Here is an 11847-nt window from a genome sequence, read left to right on the forward strand (position 1 = left end):
GTTAAAATCAAATCTGATATTGTTTTACCTTTTATTTGGTGTGTGGAAGGTGTGCGGAAGAGGGGGTAGTCTTATACGGCGAGTATATAACAAACTCTGTATTTTGAGTGGAAATGTTAGGGGGTCGTCTTATATGCCCAGTCGTCTTATACGCCGGCAAATACGGTACTTGCCATTAAAATACTAAAACAAAAAAATGGCTATTTCCTCATCTCCCTACCTACGCCTACACTAGAGGGTGTGAATTTTTGCTTTGAGAGCAGGGATTAAGTTTAACTGAACATGAATTCAGAAGTTCAGTTTTTTTTTTTCTAATCAAAATGAAATTAGCATTTTCACACAATTATAATTAATGTTTTCATCTAATCAAATCTAATTGCTGCTATTTGATCTAAAGCAGCTAATTGTTCTACCCTGAGGAAGACAGCTTCCAACATTTCAAGTATCCTCCTGCATAGAATTCTATTTCATCAGACCCTTTCATGTCTCATTCTTAGAACTTTATCTTAGATAATTTCCAAATTACATCTCTTTACTGGCCTAGGAAGTAGTTAAGATATTGTCGGGCCTTTGTGACTTCCACGGCGGACCGGGACGAATACCTCATAGAACTTGATGATGTTGATGACCCAGGCACAGAGGCCCGCTGCTGCAAAAGATTTGGTCCGAATCAGGCTAGGATTGAACTCCGGGTCTTTCAAATACTGTTCATTCACCACTTTTAGACAGTTCTCTGGAATGTGCTCTTTGTCGTAGTTAATTAACGCTTGTAAGAAATCATCAACCTGCAAAGCAAAAAGACTTACTGCAAAAACCCACTTTGGCTGCAGAGAAAATTCCAAGATCGAAAGTTAAAATCGGCTTTTAGGGCTCGCGTTACAAAGGCAAAATTGGCAAGCTGCATTTATCCTACTGTTTGACTTTTTCAGTCTTTAGTGTATGGAGTTAGAATTAGCAATGGACACTTTCAAAATCTCTTCCGTCCTGGGGTAAAATATTCAGTCCCTACACAGGAGGCCCTCACATTTTGAAAAAGAAATTCACATCCCCCAAAGCTCCTTTGCTTCACCTTCTGATACATTAGTAACATTTTTTTTTCAGCATAAGAAATCCATGTAATTTTCTTCCTCCTACACTTAGCTGCTCTCACAATTTCACAAATAATTAGCAACCTCCCCATGGCTGCTGGTGTTGCCTTAGGGATGCTGTAACCCCAAGCTAACCACCATGTTGGAGGTGTTTACACACAGCGGGTTACCCTCACGAACATGAAGACGGTTCCTTTGGATCGGAACCTCTTTTGCTGGCAAGCATAACCACAGTCCTGAGCACAGAAACGGGGGTTTTCATCCTGCCAGGCTGCCTGATACCTTTCCCATGAAGACTTTCGCAGCTTTCCAACTCCGGTCTTTTGGCACCCTGCCCCGGGGAGCCAGGAGGACCATCACAGCCGCAGCCACGTTGATGACCGCGTTCGGAGGGTTGGGAAAGGCTTTCAGCTCGGTGAGATTGACCTGGAGAAAGGCACAGACACCGTGGAGACCAGGGGAGGCTGGAGAACGCCGGGAGCTGTCCAGCTGGCCGTCCGCGGCCTCCGACCTCTCCTTCCCACACCAGCCTCGCGGGGCAGTTCTCTGCCTCCCACCCAGGAATTCCACCTGAGACCCCAAGACGTTCAGTTCTCCCTGCATACTTTCCTCCCTGATGCTCTGGAAACATCACTGTCCTTTTTGCCAAGAAAAACGGTTCACCTGGTATTCCAGTCCTACAGAGCCCTGCTCACTGAGTCAGGACATTTCATAAATATACGGGATTTAAGGTATTCATGGGTTCTATCCCACCTATGTAACATATCTGCATTTTAACCAGGTCCCCTCAGAAACATGGTCCCTTAGTTCAGTGTCTCTCAGCTGTGATTTTCTCCTTCACCTGTACAAAAGCCATCTTTCGTCACACTAGGGTGGCTCTCGATTGGGAGGATGCCCATACAGGTTTTGTCTATTCTGTACACTATGCCTTATTCTTCCCCTAGCAGAAACTTGATTTACCCAGCAGGTGGTATTAATGGTATAAATTACAAGTATCAAGGCAAATACTTAGGAGCACTGGTACCTGTAAAAAACACATGTAGGTTCATGACACATGATTTTAAAAAAACAAGTACTTCCTATAGTCTTTCATGAGCTGCCTAATACACTCATCAAATGTTCAACCCCGAGTCTGCGCCATTGCCATAAGCTGCCTATTTATTTGGGAAATGAATGCAAAGAACGGAAAATAAGAGCAAAAGCAACAGAACTGGCTAACCAAGATCCCTCTGCATTTGCACGCATCATCATCATCATTTACAAATACGCTCAGCTTTATGGCTAAGTGACATTTATTTCTGCCTGCGTAAATAATAATATATTCAGAGGAAAACCTGCAGATGTAGACAAGCACAGAGAAGGAAATAAACATTGTGCGGTTCAAAAATAAAGAGGAAATCTCTCTCACATCTCTCTCTCAAATCAATAAACATATCCTCGGGTGAGGATTTTAAAAAAACAAACTTTAAATTATTCTGAGGAATCCAAAAAGCATCGTCCTTACCCTGTTGAGTGTGTTGAGTGCAGCTGTTGCAGCCACCAGAGCAGGCTCAGCCTTGAGCAAGTCGGCCTCACACTCTCTCTGCTTCTGGGACACTTCGGTCTGAATGGCGGTCACCTGATCAGAGAGGAAAAGCACACACACTCACAGACACAAACACACACCATCACCTTAGGTTTCTCCACTGAAAACACGTGGGCTGAGGCAGATGCACTTCAAGAATTCATCTGTCCACATCTTGAATAGATGAGGGTTTGTCTGAAGATGGATTCCCCTTGGGCACACTGTCTATACAAAGCTTGGTACATGCACAAAACACACAATACAGATGGATTCAAGTACCAAAGTGCTCCAAGAAGGGCTCTAACTGAACCATAAGTTGCCACTAATAAGAAATACAAGATTAAGTGACTCCTCTTTTTCTTCAATTTCCTTTGCCAGAGTCCTGGGCAAGTGAAAATCCAGGCTGGCTCAGTAACCTACACCACAGATTTTCTTGCTAGAATTCCCCACCTAATTTTTGCCAACATTTGCCTAAAAGCCACATTAGCTCTTCTTTAAGAATAGATAAGAGCTTTCTTGTTAAAAGATACTGTGCTGGGCTGTGCATGCTTAGCCATAGACAGAATTTTTATAAAGACTAACTACCAGTTTCTCTAAGGACCTGGTAGGGAACCATGGCTGCAACAGTCCAGTTCTGCCTTTGGCAGTGGAACAATGACTCTGATGGCCTCTCTCCTGCCGAGGGCCCAATGGCGGTCTTCACATGCCGAAGAGGGTGCTGTGTCGGCCTCACGACACGGACACATGGAATACGGAATACAGGGAAACCGTGTGGGTACACTTGAACCAAATCCAAGTGAGAAGCTTTGGAGTTTTTATCCTCCTCCACGTTGGACACCAACAGAATCTGAACGGCCAGGGAGAGGACATTTTTAGTCCTTAGCAGAAATTGGAATGTCAGGGCTGTGGCGCTGGGCGGCAGGATCTGGTCGCCCTGGGAGATGGTTCCCGAGGTGACGGTGATTTGTGGAATGTAAAGTGTGAACAAAGTGCATTTGCTCCGATGTGTTGGGAACGCACAGGTTTAACTATACCATAAAATTAAACACTGCTCACAACAAATTATGTTGTCTACTACAGCTTCATTAGCAGTAATTACCCGTCTCCTGATTAACCGTTATTTTGCTGTATACTGCACCTTTTATGAACATAATTGGTTCGGGGCAGATATGTGACCTCCTGCCAATACATACACAGCTACTGTTAGTGTAAATAAGGAAACTCGGCATGCTCACCAAGAACTGCTTCAAAACCACAGCCCCCAAAACTGCCAGGAATGGACCATGAACATTCTAAGAAGGCTACATTCTCACTGTGCTGGAGGATGCTGTCACTGATGAGAGCGTGTATTTGCCCGAGCGAGTTATTACATCAGGTATTTCTTTCCATCAGGGTATAATGAATCCATAAGTGTGTGTTGTTACCATTTATAACAGCATCGCTTTAAATTGAACTTGGGATGGCAGATTTTTAATAATAAAAGAAACCTTAAAGCAGGGATGGGGAACCTTCTTTCTGCCAAGGGCCATTTGGATATTTATAACCTCATTCTCGGGCCATACAAAATTATCAACTTAAACATTAGCCTGCTCTATTTGGTCGAACATTTAATACACTCACCCCTAATGCCTGGGTAGGGCCAGGCCAAATGATTTCGTGGGCCTTATACTGCCCACCTTATACGGTTCCCCATCCCCGCCTTAAAGAGTTTTTCTTTAAGTGCTAGTTCTACGATACTGGGAGTTCCTACTCTTCTCCTCTGACTCCTCTCCTGATAATGGAGTATTATTCCTTTGGGTAAAGTTTATAAATAGAGCAATCATGAACACTTAATACATAAAAACCCACAAGTGCAAGTAAAAAGTACTCGAGGTTAACTTATTTCTCATTCCCAATACCTCTCACCCTAAGGTGCAATGACCCTAGAACACTGAACATGCTGCGTATCTTAGTGATCTGGGAAGACATGGGGTGCAATTCCCTTTGGCCCGCAGCTCCAGGGCGTGTCAGCCAGGCCCACCATGGATAATGGCATAATGCCTACTGACTCAGTGGCTATAAGCATGTGGCAATTTACAATTATTTATTAACTAAGCCTTGATTATAATGGTCTAAAATAAGAGAATATACCTTACACACACATATATTCATTCAATTTTTAAACAAATATTTATTAATTTTATGTTTACTTGTACTATTTCTTTTGGAAAATAAGATAGCGAAAGAAATCCCTTCCATTTGCAGCCGAAGTTTTGGTAAAAGAAGGAGACAAAAGAAGTTATATTTATTCCAGAATGGCTGGATACCTAAGTGCAAAGAAAGCAGATTTTATAGGAGCTTAAAAGTAATTGTTTCCAACAATAAAACCTAATACAAAATGCCAGAGCCTCCATCGAATAAAAAAGAACAAATTTAGCTCAGGATTTAATAATAAACTCAAGTTGTATGATTAAAATGCAAAATTTGAAAACCATTTTGCAAAGTGACGGAATGGGCTTTGTTAACAATTGAGTTGTTCAATTTGCCTAAAAACTGAGACCCTTTAGAAACCTCAGAGGAGCCTTCATGACCTTTACTGTATTACAAATAGGCCTGATGTTCAAGATCCACATCCATTATATGCTTGAATGAGCTCAGTATTTATTGTTCTTCCATATCATTAAAGGAGCTAAAAGGTTGGGAAAATGCATAATGTAAAGAAAGGTCAAGTGGTAATCATGGTGTGAAATGCTGTTACATGTGTAACTATAATAATTCTCTAGATTTTATGCCCCTTGGAGAGGAAGTTGTTCAAAATTGTTCACCTACTAACGTTGATTTTGTGCTAAATATAGCTCGGTGCCCTAAATGGTAGAATGGGCCTGACCTTTTGCTCCTCGGCATCGGCGATGGCCTTTTCCCGGCTCACTTTCTCTGTCTGAAGCCCGATCTTGGCGATCAGAGCTTCAGTATCCTGATTTCTCAGTTGCAACTCGGCTTCCTGTGAGGCGAGTCTGGCTTTGAGATCTCCCACCTAAGGAGAAAAAGTCATTATTTTGAAGTAACACATATCAGATACAATGACGTCAGGCGTCCCTAGCAGTTTGTATACAGCATCCGTTTCTACTGAGTTGACTTCAGTCCCAGGTGTGAGAACGCGGCCCCATCTCTTGCCATGTAGGAATAAACAGAATAATGTTTCCCAGTGGTTTTGTGGACAATATCGTTAATGTATGTCAGCACCAACTAGAAGTTTATCTTCTCAACTCATCTGGGCAGACAGAGAGGCACTAACAGCGGTGCCCACCTGAGCCCACTGCTTGCTTGGTCCTGTGCGGCTCAGACTCAAGGCAGTAGAGTCCAGGGAAAGTTTGCTGGATGACAAGCTGGGAGGACCGTGCTCTCCTTCTCCAACACATGGCAGGACACTTCAGACAAGTTAAAGAGGTCGATACTCCTTGGCTGTTATCTGTTTACTTATCAGTTGCTGATTTTGATAGAAATGCCCACAGACTGGTCTTATCTCTTCCCACAAAGTAAGAAGTGGCCGATTTTTCTTCCTCTGATAGGACATTTGAATTAATGCCTACACCACAAAGGGCAAACTGCAAGTGCCTTGTAGGGATGGAAGGCCAGGGACTTTCCCAGATGTGAATTCTTCTTGGGGGTGGGGCACTAAATAACCTCAATCAGCTCCTGTGAAACTCAAGGCTTCCTGAGGCATCAAGTTTGTCTGCTTTAAAGAAGGATTCTCCCACCTCTCCCGCCTTTTACGTTGGGATTTCATGAGGTTCTGAAGGTGCCACTGGGTTCCTAAGTTTGAGGACCATGTAAATAAAAGCATAAGTGACGTGCTAGGGAGAAAAATGTAACCCGTGAAAGCAGCTTCACACATCATGATAATTAGCCCTTTGTTCCACTTATTTTCCTGAAGTATAAATATTACTATTTTGTTAAAATCATAGAAGCAAAAAAAAAAACAATTATAACCATTTATCTTGACTCAATTGCTAAAAGCACTTTAGTGCTTCCATCGTGTGGGATGACATCTCCCTACCAGACGCAAGGACTCTGGTAACCCCCACCTCAGCACACTCTACGCACACTCTATCTAAAAGCACAATTACCACTGCGACTACTCCCTGTCCTATTAAAGTTAAAGCCAGACGGACTCCTTAGCCTCTCTACAAAGTCAGGGCAACACTGCTTGATATTTGCTTTTCTGTTCTTGTTAGTCATGTGAACTGGTCGTGTGTTAAGTCATAATCAACAGAATTATCCAAGGAGACCAGGAAGAAACTGTTATTTCAAGCCCTAATTTTAGTTTCTAAGGAAGCTATTAGGTCTGAAATATGCCAAGTGACTGAAGCCCTGGATGGGAGGCCTTACCTACGAAGAAAGGTCTCTAGGTTAGCGTGATGACCCAGGTGGACATCTAAAGAGGAGCATGTGGCAGTAAAAGGGAAACTATGGAAACGATGCTTCCTTTTCCAATTAAGCTGATTAAAAAACAAACAAACTTGTAAGAACCTATTAAATATCCCAACCACTCTTCTGGTATTAAAAACATTACATGCTTAAATACCTAATGAAAAGAAATTGCCAGTAGGCCTTCAATCAACACTTTGTGCATCTTCCTCTCAGACTTTCCAGCTGAGGAGGAATAAGGAGACCCCCAAGCTGCCCTGCACTTGGCAGTGAACTGCTGGTGGCTTTCTCTCTCCCTTTCTCCCACCCCCTTGATCCATCAACACGTAACTGAGATGATGTCAGAAAACCACTCATCTTCTCTTAGCTCAACAGGACTCTAGGAAAGACTTCACTGGGGAAAAGGGTCTTGATTTAAGTGAGATAGTATTATCAGAGAGATAGGTAGAGAATGAAAAGGTAAGAGAAAGAGGGCAATGAGAAAGGGAAATGTGCATAAAAAGGAATAGGAAAGAGTAATAGGAATTGTGCATAAAAAGGAGGAGTAAAGAAAGACATTCTTTGAAAGGGAAGGAAAAGATGCACAAATATGGATATACTCTCTGGGCGCTTCCCAGAGACTACTCTTCACATCACTCGGTCCTGGAAACCGACCTGGAAACCTCTTCACTCTGTTTCTCTTTCCCAATAGGATTCTATCTCCTTAGGGCTCCAGACAGACTGTGTTTCCCAAAGAGCCATTCCTGGCACGTGCAACACAGAGGATAAGAAGTGATACTTTGGCCTATGGAGTGCATGAAGGACATGGCCAGAGAGGCCTGCAAAGTGAAGGTGCCAACATATGCTTCCCTGACCGGTTTGTGGCTTATTTTGAGCCTAGACACAGATGGGCTGGCTGCACTATTGGGGGGAAAAACTGACTCAATCTCTTGAAAACAGGAGCCTATGCCCTGATGCCAATACTCCAGAGAAACCACTGGAATTTCTGGCCTTGAGGTCACCCCCAGTGACAACCCCCTCCGTGGATGTTTCTCCAGCTCTCAGGCCCAGGTGGCTCAGAGAAAAGCTGGGTCATTCTCCAGTCTCCACATGCTTCCATTCTAACGTCTTCTGACAAGCCAGAGAGAGGCAGCACAGTACCATGGACAATCCACGGGCTTCAGAGTAATACTGACCTGGCTTCAAACCCCCACCTTACAGGCTCTGTGGCCTTAAACTCTTTCAGCTTCATATGTAAAATTACAGCACCAACACCCATGCCATGACCTGGTTTTGTATTAACAATGAAATCGGCTGACAGGTGTATAGACATGATTAACATGTGAATTCTTAATTCTTAATTCTAATCATTAACATGATTCCTATGTGAATTCTCTGATTACTCCTAGAGGTTAGAGGTACTATCCTTCAAGCACCTCTAACCTCAAGGGGCCTTATGACTGAGGATGAAGGCAGCACTGGATACTTTTATCCAAGAGAAATGGTGGCTAAAAAGGGACCAGACACCAAGATTAGTCTTAGGGACCCTAATCACATTATCAACCCTAATCACATCATCAACCAGGAAATGACGTCCTCACTGGGGGTTGAAAATATGAGACCAAATAGGTCCTAGTTCCATGGCAGGTGACAAAATCCTTGACAATAAGCCCAGAACACTGAAGCAGTGGGGGACAGGAGAGAGGAATCAGCTGTGCCTGTTCCCTTCAATATCTCTCTGTGGCCCTGCGCTGAGTCAGGCCAAGAGAGGGTGTCTCCCCAAACTATCAGTGATAGAGTCATTGGCTGGTTCCTTTCTAGGCTTGGGAAACCAGAAATAGTGTGTTCTTTGTGTTCTCGAACTGTAAAATTTTAGCATTAATTATCATATCAGCAACCTCTCAGTGCATGGGACGATGCTCAACCAACAGAGCCACATCGGTCATGGTAGCATTAGGTATCCTATATAATAAAAAGCCTGATACGCTAAGTGTCCGGTTGACCAGTTGGTCTTTCAACCAAAGAGTAATATGCTAATGACATGCTAAGGCTGCTCAACCACTCACTATGACTTGCACTCACCACCAGGGGGCAGTCGATCTGATCGGTAGTTTAGCTTGCTGCTGGTGTCCGGCCAATTGGGACTGAGCGAGAAGGCTGGACACACCCTGGAGCCCTCCCGTGCTCCCTTCCCAGGATGGCCAACAACCCACATCCCTCCCTGGCCCCCATTGTGCACCGATGAGGTGATGGGGTCCCTCAGCCTGGCCTGCACCCTCTTGCAATCCGGGACCCCTCAGGGGATGTTGGAGAGCCGGTTTCGGCGCGATCCCACAAGCCAGGCTGAGGGACCCTACTGTGCATGAATTCGTGCACCGGGCCTCTAGTCTTATATAAATGGTTTAAAATGTTGCTTCAAAAATAAATTTTTAAATAATGTTAGGAGCATAGGTGTCAGTAATAATCCACTCTGGTCATACCTGGGAAGCTGTGGTTTTCAGCTTCTGAATGCCATTCACCAAGTGCTCTTTCCTTTGGGATACCTCTTTTTGTTTCTTCTTCAACAGGTTCTTAAACAGGGATATTTGTTCTAGAAAACTCTTTGGGGTGGTATAGTTGTATCTTCTCTCATTTTGGTAATACCTGGTACTCATTTCATTGACGCTGGTGTGAACATGTGCCATGAATAAGCTAATAGCATCTTTGTCCAGGGGCTGAAAACACAAACATTGCAATTCATGTGACATTTTCTCATGTCAAAACAAAACTGCAGGGGTGGGGGTGGGGGGTAGGCTGGGAGAGGTCAATGGGGGGAAAAGGGGGATATGTGTAATACTTTCAACAATAAAGATTTAAAAAAAACCTGCAATTTTTAAAAAAAGAAAAATTACCAAACTTATACAGTATTTTCCCCCCAAAAGCCAGAACAAATTACAGTAGAGTCTAGGAACACTCCCCTAGTCTTTAAGAGCTACCCACAGGATTAGAGAGATGACAAGAAAAGGCAGTCAGCTTTGCTAACCTCTTCTTGACAATGAGGAAAGGACTTTTATGTGCGCCACACCCTAAACCCAAAACCAATGTAACACAAGCGCTGCTTTTCACAGCTTGATTTGTATCTATCAAGTGTGAGAAAGACAAAATGGGGAAACAGACACAGTACTCTGAGAAGTGTTTGTGTTGTTGCTTCCAAACTTAACTTTAGGCAAAGTAAGCCAACAACCCTGCAGTCTATGAAAAAAAGAAAGAAGAAAAGCTGAAAACTGAGAAATACAACTGTATAAGAATCCGTGTGAAAACAAATGGGATGGTAAGGTATAAAAGTCAGTGCTTCTGGGAGAAAAATATCATGATCATTTCTATTCTCATTTAGGGAGGGGAAAAAAAGACTCAATTAATTCTCCTTTGAAGATTTCCTGAAGAACCTTCCCCCCAGCCCCCGCCCATGCACTCTTTGCATTTGTCCTCTATGACTTCTGAAGTAGTTAACTTTTTAATTTGTAGAGTCACATCTCCCTCATTTTAATGATTATTTATTGCATTCTGTACAAGATGAACCAGGTTCAATTAATCAAGGGAAGCCTAAAAATCAATTAATATGAATTAAATGAGCTACACCAACTCTCAGGAAAGTCACACATAATTTACCAAAGTGTTGTCAATAACACTCAGACATCTTTGGGAAAATTGTGCACAAGGGGCCGGTGATGCAGTTAAATGTTTCCAACCTGCACCATCAATATGAGAGCCAGGGGTGCGAGGAGAGACAGGCCAGTTCTCGGGGCGAAAAACAAGTGTTCCTGGGCACTGTCTAAACACTCAGCTTCCCCTCCGCCTGAAAAATTCCTGAGTGGGTTTAAAATGCGTACGTTTTAGATTGTTCTGCCAGTTAAAAATCCATTTCTCTAGTAACGAACATGTTTTTAAAGCAAAAAATTAAATCTTGAATACAAATCCATCACCAGTAGCAGAAGCAAAAACCTTTTATTCATTATTATTTTAAAATATTTTTTTATTGATTTCAGAGAGGGATAGAAACATTAATGAGCGAGAATCATTGATTGGCTGCCTCCTGCACATCCCACACTGGGGATCGAGCCCACCACCATGGCATGTGCCCTGCCTGGGAATGAAGCCATGACCTCCTGGTTCACAGGCAGACAGACAGGCACTCAACCACTGAGCCACGCCAGCCAGGCAGGATTTTATTTTTAAAAGAGCCTGACTTACAATATAAACATGGGTAAAAACTCACTCCTGTCCTGTCTTGTAATGTGAACTGAAAGGTGCAGCATATATCCGTCTATAATGTAAATACCTCCCCAGCCAAGTGCAATGTCCTTAGAGCAAAGCTGGCCTCTGCCCAGCCATGATCCCTATGAGGCGGCTCCTGGGCTGCCCTGAAAGCTCTTAAACAACAGTTTCACTTGTAAATCCGTGGAAGAAGTGGCTTCCGGGAGAGCTGGAAGTGGCCCGAGACAACTTGTCTCAATGGGGCAAAATAACTATTGTTATGGGGCTTAACAAAATGGCACAGCATGGGAGACCAGCGGAGCCAGGCAGCAGCTGGTTGCAATTCACACTGTTTTTCAGAAAACTCTAATCGGTCCAGAACAGACCTCTTTGATGACTGGTCTTCCCTGCATTCTCCATTTGTCACTTTCTCTTATGATAAGGTCAGTAGTGACAGCACTTCCTGACATTAACAGCTGTGGCTTTTAAAGGGTCATTGTAGAACTACTAATTGCAGTAATTTCATTAGCATAAATTATTTATTCTGCCATTCATTTCTCTCCAGCTTTTTTTTTG

General features: G+C 43.2%; 1 protein-coding gene across 1 annotated transcript in view; it reads right to left on the reverse strand.

Moving 5' to 3' along the window:
* The window catches only part of DNAH11 (dynein, axonemal, heavy chain 11), a 198265-nt gene that overhangs the window by 58372 nt on the left and 128046 nt on the right, over nt 1-11847 (reverse strand). The window contains exons 56-60 of the mRNA XM_015558132.1: nt 9519-9752; nt 5519-5665; nt 2593-2706; nt 1371-1514; nt 603-785 (exon numbers count right to left, since the gene is read on the reverse strand). Coding sequence (XP_015413618.1) covers nt 603-785; nt 1371-1514; nt 2593-2706; nt 5519-5665; nt 9519-9752 — 822 coding nt within the window. The remainder of the gene's footprint in view (nt 1-602; nt 786-1370; nt 1515-2592; nt 2707-5518; nt 5666-9518; nt 9753-11847) is intronic.

The sequence above is a fragment of the Myotis davidii genome, unplaced genomic scaffold (assembly GCF_000327345.1).
Source record: "Myotis davidii unplaced genomic scaffold, ASM32734v1 scaffold168, whole genome shotgun sequence".
NCBI classification, from domain to species: domain Eukaryota; kingdom Metazoa; phylum Chordata; class Mammalia; order Chiroptera; family Vespertilionidae; genus Myotis; species Myotis davidii.